General features: G+C 39.0%; 1 protein-coding gene across 1 annotated transcript; it reads right to left on the bottom strand.

The window, feature by feature from the left end:
• Positions 1–512: 512 nt before the first annotated feature.
• Positions 513–12,589, bottom strand: LOC110988975 (tyrosine-protein kinase Mer-like). The gene is made up of 11 exons (XM_022253004.2): positions 12,286–12,589; positions 11,691–11,841; positions 10,893–11,035; positions 10,426–10,524; positions 9,791–9,874; positions 8,931–9,017; positions 8,273–8,391; positions 6,640–6,746; positions 6,019–6,190; positions 3,863–3,999; positions 513–3,346 (listed from the first exon to the last, which is right to left on the bottom strand). The coding sequence occupies exons 1-11, from the start codon at positions 12,338–12,340 to the stop codon at positions 3,151–3,153; spliced, it is 1,350 nt and encodes a 449-aa protein (XP_022108696.2). The 5' UTR covers positions 12,341–12,589; the 3' UTR covers positions 513–3,150.
• Between the last annotated feature and the right edge of the window lie 1,427 nt (positions 12,590–14,016).

The following is a 14,016-nucleotide window of genomic DNA, read 5'->3' as shown; positions in this document are numbered from 1 at the left end:
TACGATCTCGGTTTTCAATGGGGAGTGAAAACAAACGTGCAGAAACAAGGAGCCCTAGGTACGATATCGCCGGACGTGAAAGGTCGTTGATGAAAGTCGTTTGTACCCATCTCCAGATGACTTTTCTTTAAATACTGACAAAGGTAAAATTCCAAAAAGAGTGTTAAATGGGGTGGTTTCAGTTGGGAATTATTTTTCCAAAAGTTGTTGAACCGTGATAGGACGGCCCAATGCGAAATCCCCATGGACGGACCACGCTAGGGCTCTGGAAACTCGCTGCGTGACCTTTTACTTTCAAGCTCTATTAGCAGAGTGTAGGATACATGCACCCCCCCGCCGATCTCCCCTCCCCTTGTTCATGCTGTCAACACCCCAATCCCCACCCGGGTATACAAAACAATATGAATGGTCCCTTGTGATTGATTCCTTTCAGTCATAATTATGCTCCTTCAATGGAGGTCCATTTTTCTCCAGACACTACACCATGTAGTTAAACTACACACATACACATATAAATTTCCATGAATTTAATATTCTTTCATTTTTAACACATCGAATTTCTGTTTGTAAATATGCAATATGTCAGAGTAATTCTTAACATTCCTGTATACTGTACGGGTAAAATTTTTTAGATGATAAAAATTGTGGTACTATCTCTTGTGAAACCAAGATACTCGGGCATGAATTACTTTACTACAAAAGTCCTAGATTGCCGTCAAATATATATTGTCAAAAAGTCTATTTTCTCATTTTTTCAACGTTTTGACGAGATATATTTTCCCAGGTTCCTCTGATATACATCTTCTCCAGTTCGTTCCCGTAAAAGCTATTAGCAGTAATGCTGTTTCTATATTTGGAGTTAAATTGTCTTTTACGAGATCAATTTTTAGGTTGGCTTTTTTGAGTCCGTTTGTATGAGTTATATGTTTTTGAGTCCGTTTTTATGAGTCATATTTTGTGAAGTTCGTTTGTACGAGGAAATTCAAACCTGACAATGTATATCTCCTGAAAATTAACTTATACAATATATCTCATAAAAACCTTCAGCATAAAATATATCTCGTTTAAGCAATTTGTTTCCGAACACAGAAACAATGTTTCTAAATACAGATCTCATTAGAACGAAGTATAATGTATGTCTTCAACAAACAACTTTTGGAAAAGTATACATGTAACTCCTAAAACGTAGTCGGAAAAATATATCTCTTAAAATGGACCTCGATAAATACTTCACTTTTTGAAACTATATATTTGATGGAATTACAGGGCTTTCATAATTTACTGATTGAGGATTTCTGGATGTTGAATGGTGCATGCGGATTAAAGCATTCAGCACTCACATTGGGGTTGGGGGTGACAAACATGGAGATACGAACGTACAAGTGGGTATATATTGATTATGTGTGGTGACAATGTCCGTCTTAAAGTAATGGTCAAAGAAAGGGGGGAAGAGACATCTTACTCCCCCTCCCCAAAAAGCAGAGATAAAAATGGGGAAAATCAACTCGTTCTCCAGGAATTTCCAAGAACTTCCATATTCAGATTTTTTTGCGAAATGTGTTTATTTTTTACGAGCTACAACAGCGATTCATTTTTTTTCACCCCACACGGACACAAACTGTATGTTGTGCTTATAATAGTAGCATGAGTTGATAACTATTAAACAATTAGTATACCTATGCTGTGGCAAAATACATCGGAAATGCAGAAAGATAAATTTGATGTACGTGTGCTTGACGTTTACTTAAAAAAAATACAACAAAAAACAAAAACAAACAAAATTTGCTGGTTTTCTCCTATGCATTTTGTGACCAATCTTGGTTGGCTACTTCCAATAAAGCCAACCAGACTACCCCAACCACTGTTGACCAATCATGGCCACAATATTATACCAGAGTTCAGTAACAGAATCCTTATTCCCACATCAAATCTCATAATGAAAGGTAGCAGGAAACACAAGTGTCTGGTTGCACAGTCTTAAATGTGCTTCCATCAATTCTCAATCGTTGTTTCAGTTTGAACATTATTTACACCAATTGATTTATTACACTGTGGCATTGTGAGGTACAAGACTTTAGAGTCTGTTTACACGAACAAGCTATTAGTGCGGTAATGGAATATGTTGTTTTACATTTATGCACAAGGCAGAAAAACCGCTTGGTATCTGCTTAATAACAACAGCGCCTCAGGAGGCATTGAAGGCATTTGACGAAGAAGCTTTATGTGCCATGTTCGTCAATCAATGACACCACACCTATAAATGATTCTGCTGATTGGTCAAAAAGTGCTGTCTTGAAATCGCTTGGGTTGATATAATTATACGGCGGTTCACTGCACAGTTTGGCCACTCTCAACAGTCCCATATATATAGGAAAGCCAATAATCGTAAATGGAGTACCCTTCATCTCTTGTGTAAATGGGCCCTTACACTGCGACACTATGGCTGTGTGCTACACTTCAATATCATGGACTGCTTTGATGTGGGATATCTACGATGTTTCATACTTATCGCACTTTCAGCTTCGCATCAGATGCTATGAGTCCTTTGGGTGTTAAAACATGGCCCACATCACTGCAGTAAATGGTTTGTTATACCTCTGTCTTGAATTCTTTGCAATACTTTCCTCTCCTGGAGGTCTTGAATTTAATTGACAAACGTCTCGATCTGTCAGCCGTATAGAAGGTTGTGTGACATGCGGTCTCAGTACATCTCCATATCAGTTTAATTAACTGGTTTGGTTGCATGTGTCTTGTTCCCAAGCAATATATTTACATCTTTGTTACCATTTTAAGAGTAAAATCTGCATGTGTCTTCAAGCTCAGCAGAAATTATGGAAGGTTCCAAAAGAAATGAATTTCAAACAAACTTCAAAACATTGCAGCGATCCAACAGCTGATTGTATTGGACACCAGCTGCCTGCTCCCACTAGAGGTAACTATAGTACAGCAGAAGTACTAATGACTGGCACTTCTCTGCATTGTGATATGGTCTGTGGGGCAGAGACATTATGTCCAACGGTGAGGGTAATAAGTTTTTATGTGATCATTCTGGGCCAATTCAAAACAGTGACACCAATATGTTTTACACAGAACGTAATGAAATCCAGGCACTGCAGTATGTACCCATTCACTGTAGTACTCAAGGCAATGTTACACCCAGGCATTGTGGTACAAGGGGTTTTCTTGCTGGATGGCTGCCTCGTGTTGCTGTCTAGCCATGGTGACTGACCCAGAGTTGTCGGCAGCGCTGACGGTTTCCTTTAGAGTCTCCAACTGCTCCTTCACATAGCCAAAGGAAGGCCGCATGATAGGGTCCCTGTGCCAGCAGGTGTACATTAGGCCGTACCTGCAAATGTAAAGAAAGGGTTTGGAGAATGAGTGGGCAGGATGAAGTGGTTGACTCAAAAAACAGAAAAGAATTTCTGAGAAGTTGGAGAATGTAAAAAGTCTGTACAGGTCAAATGCTTGCATAAGTGCCACTGTAGGAAAAACTTCCAAAATGAGACACATAATAGAGACAATAGAGACACATAGCCTGTCACTGTCGATACTGTTCGAGCATGTACTTTGTTCTTAACATAAAATGCGAATGTGATTTCCTAATGACATGGCAAAGAAGATTAGACTTTTGCAATAATTTTCTCATTAGTCAAGATACATACACATGCCCACTTTTTGGACCCGAAGGTCAGATTATTTCATTAAAAAATAAAGCAAGAAGGATGGGCGGCAGTGGCTACAAAAAATTACAATGGAGCCTTTCTATGTGAATGACCTTACTACTGTAACATTGTGTCTGTATTTGCTTCTGCCGTGAGTGAAAGGTGGCAAACATTGGCAAATCTCCAGGAAGTCGACTTACAAGGTTTTTGGACAGCCATCCGGTTGGCGAAGACGATGGCCTTGCTCAAGATACTCCAGTACTTTGAAGTTCTCCAAGCCTGGATAAGGGATCTTGGCATGGGTGGCAATCTCCCACATGGTCACACCAAAGGACCACTAGAAAATGTAAAAAGGAAGTCAATCACAGGTTTCTGTTTTGTTTGGGTTTTTTTTTGGGGGGGGGTTGTATCACGTGTTTTCATCAAGACCACTGGAACATTATTTGCCACCTGCTCTGGCAACTCAAGCTTGTGCATTTATCAATCTCTCAGTTTGACATACTGATGAAAATACATTATGTGGATGACGAATGTTGAGGTTTCCTATAGATTTACAGTTTTCGAGATTCATTTAAAGGCCTTTAACTCAAAATGGCTCTGGTGACATGTGACTTTTGGTACAGGGATGCTGGAAGCCGGGATGTACATTCGCATCTTCTGAAAGCCCGTGGTGTGTTACATGTATGTCCTCAACCATTCAAAAAGCCGGCTAAAGAAACGAAATTTTTTTGTCTGGAAAAATGATACAAATATACAGAGTGGATCAAAAAAAGGAAGCGAGACATTATTGCGAATTGTAAAAGAAGCATGGCTCATGTGAATCAAATGGAGATAACATCTGTTAGGTTTGAATGTCCTGTTTAAAATGACACATTGATCATATCGATACATTCACAGTTGACTGAGCAGTGACCAATTGTAGGAAAGGGTTCATTTAAGGAATTACTTTCTTCAAGGGCGTTCAGTGGCCTTAACGTTAACATCATACTTTAAAATTAACAAGTGGGTGAGGAAAACCTTGCAGAGAAGTTAACAAAATGGGTGGGATGAGACTTTCAGTAAATTCAACAGGTAGGTGAAGAGAACGTTAACAATAATAATACATGGAAAATGCAAATTCCACAACATAAGCTCCGGAACCCGATCCGCACTAAGCCCACAATTGAATTATTTAAATCTTCATTGAAAACTTACGTATTTCAACAGCATTTCATCTAGTCATTAGTTCTTATTTTAACACAATTTAATTCAATTTTAACTCCATCTTTACTTTAGTTCCATTATCTTAATTTGTAGTTGTTCAATCACTCAATTTTAATTGTAAGCTTTCTAATACTTTCATTAAACATTTAACTATAATAACTTTTTCTTGTATTGTAATTTTATCTAGTGGTAAGGAAATTCAAGAATGTTTGACAATGTGAGGCGCTTTTTAAGAATATACTATTATTAGTAATTATTTTAACCCTAAAAATCCCTTTGAAGTATGAAAATTAACAGTGGGGGAGAGGAATTGTCAAAAATCAATCCTGATTCTGTGATAATGGGTCAGGTATATTCCAGCACTTAATCCACTTCAACTATTCCATTCCCGCTGGCTTTGGTCTTTGAGTTCTAGTGACCACACTGTGAGTACTTTTTTAATTCTTTAATTCTAGGTTCTTTCTTCAATTTTGCGGTAGAACTGGCTGTTTTATGAAGAATTTAAGATTTTGTTCGTTTTTCTTCTTTATTGAGCTGGTACACATAGCGCGGTGTGGGGAAAAAAGACACGAAAGTTGTTCCTCATTACAGCAAGTTTGGCTTCATATCCCGGGCCTCAACAGTTGTTCACACACTCCATTCATCAAGTCAGTTAAAAAAAACAAATCGACATTTTCTTGCTGAAAATGAACACTTTCTTTGCAGAGGCGGAACTGCGTGCATCACAAAGCGAAAGCCCTACACTTTGACTAAGAACAAAACTTTTTATGACGAAGTAATATAGATGCAAAGGCAAATATGCTTGCTGCCAACCAGAGATAAAATGACATGACCATTGGCCAAGATGATTGGGAATTTTGTTATGCAAACACGTAACTCAGCACTTTGATCAATCAAAACCAATGAGGGCCAGATTACAAATGAATTGAACAAATAATCACAATATTGCAGCATTCAATCATGATGTCTTCGGGCTAAATAACTGACAGTTCATATAGAAATTGTGTACAGCTTTACACAGACAATATTGTTTTACTTTGGAATTGAAGATGAGACAGGTAGTGGCAAATTTGTAGTCTTATTGAGTAAACATGCAAGAAAGTGAACACACACACAAAAACTAAGACATGAAATACATAGTATAGAACCTCACCACATCACTCCTTGAAGTGAAGATGGAGTCATTCAGTCCTTCGATGGCCACCCATTTCACAGGAAGGCAACAAGAGATGCTCTGACGGATCCTCATCTTGTAGCATTCATTGTCGAATATCCGCCGGGCCAGGCCAAAGTCGGCCACCTTCACCACGTAGTTGTCATCCAGCCTAGTTGGAGAAAATGGCAGAAGTATTCGAACTCGAGGAATTGGACTGACCGACAGACTGACCAACTGACTTGATTGACTAGCTGACCAACCTATAATCAATTATAATTATTTGATGAAATTTAATGATTTCATTCAAATGTAATTAATTCTAATTATTTTACTTATCATTAATAATTAAATTACTGAATAAGCTTTGCATGCAGAGTTAGTGGTGTGCATTGCTTCCGCGAGATTTTACCCGTGATGTACATAAGAATGTTCACCGATTTTTCTTAAATGTCGTGAATATTGACACCTTTTCTCATCTGTGCAAAGTTTCCACTCAAATGAAACAATGTTTTAATTTCGTTGTCATTTATGATTTGCTCTAGGTTCTGCAGTGCATGCCTGAACACCTTTCATTGAGCACTTTTAATGGTGAATGTTTACAATTTTTCACAGCATTACATGCAGTTTCTGGTGGCCAGGTCCCTGTGGATGATACCGTTATTGGCGATGTACTCCATTCCAGTCGCTATTTGGATCATCATATCCACTCGCCAGGACAAGGACAACTACAAAAGTACAAGATAAGAAATAAGAGAGGTATAATGAGGTATCACAGAACAGATTTGACAAATGACTATTTGTTGATTTATGCTTTAAGAACTGCACAAACTGCTACTTAAAAGTTCGACTGAGCTCAATCAAGTCAAACAACATCGTCAAACTTTAAGCAGCGTGTACAAGTATTGCAAATCTTTACACTGTAGTACATGTATGAAGCAGATTCCGTTTGTTTGTTTGGAATGCCGCTACAGTCTCGGGTGTTTTTATCAAACAAACGAAATGCTTTTGATATCATAACTGTGAACAAAGCAAAGATCACAGCTGCTGTAGACACAACCCCTCAAGGCACTTATAAGGGCTAATATGTTGGTGATAGTACATATCGACAACAAAGTGAATAGATATACTAACATGAAAAATGTTAGTATATATATGCTGACTTTACCAGGGCAATGGCTTAATTGCATTCAATATACTGAGTTAGATGATTATCACATAAAGTACCAGTACTTGCTAAAAGTCTGCCGAATTACAAAAATTACAGAACAATTATATCAGCTTGCCTTGGGCTTCATTTTTAAATATCCAAAGGAAGAAATTCCAAATTTCGGTGTTGAATTGGGCATTTCACTATATTTTCTCCTAGCATTTTCATATAGATATCACCAGGTTTGTCCAGGAGGGTGGAGGGGTTGGACAAAGCACTCTTCAGTTAAATTTGACAAATCATTGACAGGGAAATGGAGTGCGCTGAAAGGCATTAATTGTCACAAACACTGGCGGTTATTATACTCTTTCAATTTCTTTTTTCTCTTTTGCTTGTTGCTTCCTTTCCTTTTTTTAGTTTCAATTTGTTTTTGGTGAGGGATGTGCAAGCTCCCCCTCCCCTCATTAAAACCTATGGGCAGATGTGTCGCATACTGAGCTGTCTGAATAATGAATGGGCTGTATGCCCCATACATGGTAGCACTGCGGAAGGATACGATGTTCCCTGAGTGATCAGGGAACAAGCCAGGCAGCAGTTCGTTATGAATGTCAGTGTCTGGCATATGTTAAAGGGTAACAGAAATATAGAAAATATTTAGTTCACGTGAAGTGTTTAAAATAACATTAAATAGGTAACCATTTCAAAACATTGTAAATTTAATGTTTACCCCATTAATTATGACCCCAAAATGAATAAAAAGATCCTAAAACCTTTTGGCCGTTTGCTCTCCCAGGCTGATGGATGACGTCATCGCAAGAACGCAGTACATGTACAGCACATTGCGCACAGTACATGCTGTATCGCACGCTTCAAAAGACCACGCTGCGTGCTCGTAGCTTGTCCCAAAGGGAAACACTGTCATGGAACGAAGCAGCTGCTTGCATGGCACGAATTCTCATGACCTTCATCACGCATGCAAATGACCCTCAAAATAAGACATGCGCAGTTAATAATTTCCCTCTGAAACAAATATATACGCGTGCCCACTAGTCAAAAGACACAAACATGAAAGAAACAAGTGTGGAAGCAATTGATTATTTTTACCTCTTGATTTTGGGCCAGTCGAACGTTCTTCAAGAAGCTGTTCAGATCTCTATTTTCCAGGAACGGCATGACGACCAGGGGCCTGATCTGCTTGGTGTGCGTATACTCTAGGCTAATACCTGAGGTCAGAGGTCACCAAAGGAGGTGAATAAGCACCAGAATGATGCCGTGGAATCAAGGGTGATTCTCAAGGCGTTTTTATGACCACAACAGAGGGAGGCCAGGCTCGCATTGAAAATACAGAATGTTTGATCCTGCAAAAGTTCTTTGATTTGTATTTTTAATGGGCTGCATGGACACGATATTGTGCTGGGATACTAGCTAAAGGTGGTGCTGGTCAGTTGTAGTTGATGCTAATATTCATGTTCTATTTTTCCAGTCAAATTCTCCTGTTAATATTTAATTAAGAATGAAAATAGTCGCTGACTTAGGTGTTGATTTTTCAATCGTTTTTCAATAATTTCTAGCCTCCCTCTTCTCTTCATGGGCGTAGCTGAACTCTGGAACCATGATAGCCCCATCCCCTCATGCAACCTGTGTACACTGGTATTGGGTATGAGAGGCTGTGTGAGTTGACTCGGGTTGAACTGCATCCCCCACAGTCTTACTTAAAACTCCCGCGAAGCTTCACAAATGCACCCATTGTTAGCTTAATTACCAATGATTGCCAGAATGTTTGGGTGGTTCAATCCTAGGGTCAGCAGTCCTTCCTCGATCAGGTTCCTCGCCTGATCCGTCCAATGTTCTACCAAAAAGAAGTAAAGACGTGCAAGCGATACCCTAATTAAAGCGTAATGCAAATCAAGGGGTGGGGTGTGGATGCCCCTTCTATCTCTCCACGAAAAGGGCTTTAGGAGCATTGTCTTAAGCAAATATCTTACGAGAATTAGTTGTAATGAAAAAAACTTTAATTTTGTGGGATTTTGTTTGAAACATCCAATCCCATAAAATTTCTATTTTGTCCCAAATATTTGGCAAATCGATCGGGTCATCAAATAAAGTAGATTTTTTTCATCGGCTAAAGAAATAGGTTTCTGTTGCAGAACCGTGTCTCTTCAGTGTACTGTACAACTCAAAGCGGACAGATTGCCTGTTACATCAAAATTCGTTACATCCGACACGGAGGTACTATTCACGTTGTGTCTAATACACTCACAAATAGGGCCTAACTTGTGTTCCAGTTAACCAAAGGCCCGGACACTTGCAAAATGTGTTTGGCAACTGCCTTTCAAGGAAGGATTCAGCTTGAAAAAAATTCTACATTCCAAAAGTACCGCAGCTTTAGCTGGGGGGGGCAGTGTTTTGTGTTGTTTTTGTCCGAGTCTATCTACCCCCAGGGGGACTAAGAAAGGGTGCAATTTTCCTAGCAACGGAGGCTCCTTGGGTAGGGATTGCAATTCCCTAGTTCACAAATGCCTATGAAATGCACACATAAACGTTGCGTCGCCATCAACAAAATGAACAATCTCAGTAGCTGTTTGTGAATCAGCACAGTGCATGTCACACCGACAGTTGTACCTTTCATGATCTTGACCGCCACCTTCTGCTCACAGGAAAAGGAAGGACTGACCATAGTGCCAAAGTGGACCTGTGCATACTGGCCTGGTGAGTAATACACCGAGAGAAATTCAACTTCAAGGTCGGAGTTGAGTCAGATGTGGAAATGGCCCCATGCGTTCCCCATAAAACTAGAACAGCCCTTCATTTCAAGTGGGAAACTATGCCATTGTTTCACTGCACTCTTACAACAGCGTTGCGAAGTGCTTAGAAAAACAGAACAAATAAACCCCGAAAAATGACAACTAAAACTTACAGCTGGAGGAAAACCGGAACTTAAGAATGCAGTGGTCATACTACCCAACCTGAAGAATACGTTTATTAGCTGTATACCAGCACTTCTTTTGCACAACAATTGGGGGAACACAGAAACAAGGGTGAATTATGTTCTTCTGTCCAGATGCTGGTCTCACTAATAAACTGCTTTTTGATCAATATAATTTTTGCAAGTGTTTCCAGTTAATGTATAATGCTAGTGACGCACTTCTGTAACATTTCGAAGGTTTTATAGATTTATCAAAATGAGTCGTGTTGAAGCTTTGGAAACTGCAACTGGTTTCTTTGCACTTAAAAACACTTTAAGATAACGTAATTACCTTCACCAATGAGCTTGTGAATAGACAGTTTATTCCTTGGAATAAGAATCTCGCGAATCTTGTCCTTCATCTCATCATCATCAAGAGCAAGTTCGTCCACTGACAGAAAAAAATGAAACAACAACGGTTGGGCAAGTGCACTGTTTTAGTCTATACAAATAATATTATGTGGCGTAAGGGTTGTGGGTTGAAAAGGTGTCCAGAAAAAGTGCTCAGATATCGGAGGAGCCAGGATTGCTGGTTTTAAAAAGTAGTTTTGGTTGAAACCCACTTCGACACAAATCTCTTGCAAAGTTGTCAAACTTTGTTGATTCTTTGTCGTAAATTAATGCCAATTGCCGAATTTTAGGCGCATTATTTGTCTTTTTTTCAGTTTGAATGTCGTCATTGGTATTGCCTTTAGAGGTTAGTGTTCTATTGGAGCAAACAAATTTTGTGCAAAAAGAAATTACACATTCAGGACTTACACTTGAGTTCTTCCCAGAAGACCTTGGGGCTAATGCTGAATTCACCGCAGGCAAGGTCTTCGTGTGAGATAAACGTCGACCCTCGTTTTAACTTAGCCTGTCCTAAAGGCATACTTTCACCTCGTTGACTGCAGTGCTTCCCTCTGTATAATTCATTAAATGTATCTTACATGATTGAAATATGTCTTTTGTACCTCACTGTGGACAGAGGTTTACACAATGTGAAAGGTTTTTTTTTCTTTTTTTAATTCTGACGGGTTGTAACATGAGTTCTGTTCTTAGGGTCGGGCACACTGACGTAAGTTTATTTAGGCTGAAAACTTGCACGTGTATATGTTCACATGCCCAAACTGTGCAAACAGTTTTTTTTTCCTTTTTATAAACATTGGAGTTATTTTAAAATTTTCTTGTTACAGTACTCGTTTATGTCATCTTGTCAAATGGAGGGAAACTCGTGACTCGTGAATGAGTTGGAGCTATGCCTTTCACAAATGTTGGAAGAACATCCTGTTATGTATATATAAACATAAATATAAATAATTTGTTTCTTTCTTCGGGTTGAAACATTCTGATTGACAATTACGTTTTAATATTTCTGCATCTAATACAACTTTTCCAGTATAATGAGATCCAAGCGTGAACTTTTTTTCCTACTTTGTACAAAAAACCAACGAATTAAAGACTCCTTCAGAAATGCTTTCTCATACAGTGCATGGGCCACTATTTTTTTCCAAATCCTTCTTAATGTTTTGGGATTTCTTCTGCCATAAAAGCTAAAACTAACAGAATCAGACTCACAATTGCCAGCAGCAAGTAATGACCAGCATAAGGATCACCAAGACACAGAGAGCAATTGAGGCCACAAGGATCCCTACGAATGGGTCGTGCACCCCAACGTCATCTGCTGTGCCAACTGTGTCTATGACATCGGCGGTCTCCCACAGTGAGCCTTGATGGAAAGAACCAATGATGCCATGAAGCGAATGGTTATCTTCAAATGTGTCGTGGGATATCTGGACACAACCACTGAACATATCCAGTCGTATGCTTCAGTTCAAACAGTGTACTGTACACCATAATACACCTAGTGCTGGACCGATTCAAAAGGAGTCACTGGTAGCCTACATTAAAGGTGGGGGTATTCACCCCAAATCGGAAAATGATTAAAAAAGAACTGTTGACACCCCCAAGTAACTGAGCCAAGCTAGGATGGGGGGGGGGTAGGCAATGTTTTTTTATATTTGCCAACAGGGCTGAACGTTTATCTGGGTTCAAGTAAAAAAAAACACCTGTCAGACAATGATTGTTCACCTATGGCAGAGAGGGAGTACATGTAAAGACTTTCAGAGCAAGCTCTGCTCACTCTAGCATGTGTATCACATATTGCACATACCATCTGTTGTAATTAGCTGGTCCCCTCTCACTGGTTTTGAGGATGCTATATCCATGCTTGCCGAATTCTACACAACTATGTTCACTTGGGCAAGTCAGACGTTCAGCTGGCTGTCAGATCCCTATCCTGATGGGGTGGCAGCTGATCGCTGATGCTTAAAATTTATTCTTCCCTGTTTGACTCATTATCAGCACAGGACTAGTACTGTACGCGGTGGACCCCGTCTCTGCAATGAAATCTGAATGCATTAAAGTATGAAACCTCGTGTTAAGCAGGACCCACCCACAAAGGCACTGCTGCCAACGAGAGTGAAAGTATCCGTCCGATTAAACATGACTCCTGAAACAAGAAGCTTGGAACTTTTAAAAACAAAAATAATAACCTGAGTAAGATAAAGCAATGACAATGTGTGAAAGTAAAACTACTGATATACATGTGCGTACACGGATATATCTAGCCATTTTAAAAGAGAATCCATTTAGGTCTAGTATACAACAGTATTACACTTGCATTTAGTGTTAACGTAATGCGTTAAAACCACTTTGTTTTTTAACACTAGCATCTGAGCAAGACAAACTCCAGAAATATCAAATCTCTTAATTGATGTTCTTACAGTCATTGATACCTATCAAAAATACACAAAGAGGTCCAATTGGGTGTTACATATATCCTTGTTATCCACTTCATCAAAATGAAACATCTTTACTGGAGGGCTCAGTCTCTTTTGTTTATGTGGCACTCCGTGTAGAAGTTAAAGGTTTCTCAGTTTTACCGAAATTGTTACGTGATGCCATAAGCTAAATAAAATACCTTCATCCTAAGTATCCAAACCATGTTTTTCTTACAGCTTTCTTGCTCTATTTCTTTCTGAAAGAACATGGTTTGTATTAATTGATACATGTACGGCTTTCACAATCTGAATTGCAGCTTTTGTAATCTTATTTAAAAATTAGCCAGGAATAAATAGATGATATGACCTGACTTTTCCAACTTTTAATTGAAGTATGTAGTACATGTATGTAACGATTTTGGCGTGCCAAGGGATGATTGTTCGTAGCACCAGTTTTCAAAGAGTATTTCTACACTTTGATTTGCAAACAGGTAGATTAAAAACTAGAGGCAGGGGTAAACTGCTAACATTATAAAGGACAGAAATATAATTTCAGGGTGTTGTCATGGAAACAAATAGAGAAATTTAAATAAGGAGATGCTCTAATTGTTCAGCAATTATACAGAATGGTTACCAGAACAGGTAGTCTCGATCACACCCTAGTGTAAACATTCCATCGAAAACTGTATGTCAGAAAGGGACGACTGGAACCTGTTATTGTTTTCGCTGTGAAACAAAAACTTAATGGTCACAACACAACTTCCTGCTTGCACAAGTGATTTTTAATTCTAAGAATTCCAGCTTAGCATAATTTCTGACCACACAGCCAACTGGCAGCTGACTGTACAGTGCAGGAAATGTTGTCACTATGTTAAAGTACCGTGATTTGCCCCGAGCTGTTTTCTGATAAATCTTTCATTCAAAACTAAGTATATCCTTTGCCACAGCAAAACTCTCGGCCACGCCTGTCCATTGCGCACCCTTCTTGTGATGATGTATAACAGCGTCATGTAACGTAAATAAATAATTGATCACTATTTGGTATTGCGCATAAAATGAACTCGTGAATTGTTTGCAAATGCAACTCACAGCAATGCTGTCAAAAAGAAAAAAATAAGTAT

This window comes from Acanthaster planci, linkage group LG01 (genome assembly GCF_054643075.1).
Source record: "Acanthaster planci isolate LZ-2023a linkage group LG01, COTS_SCS, whole genome shotgun sequence".
Taxonomy (NCBI): domain Eukaryota; kingdom Metazoa; phylum Echinodermata; class Asteroidea; order Valvatida; family Acanthasteridae; genus Acanthaster; species Acanthaster planci.
Note: the sequence above shows the minus strand (reverse complement) of the source record. Positions and strands in the feature narration are given on the sequence as shown.

Excerpts from the sequence above, each read along its gene's own strand:
- LOC110988975 (XM_022253004.2), bottom strand. The coding sequence starts at position 12,340 with ATGGATATAGCATCCTCAAAACCAGTGAGAGGGGACCAGCTAATTACA. Across the intron at positions 9,018-9,790 it reads GGCGGTCAAGATCATGAAAG|AACATTGGACGGATCAGGCG; the intron begins GTACAACTGTCG and ends TCTTTTTGGTAG. Across the intron at positions 6,747-8,272 it reads GACTGGCCCAAAATCAAGAG|TTGTCCTTGTCCTGGCGAGT; the intron begins GTAAAAATAATC and ends GTACTTTTGTAG.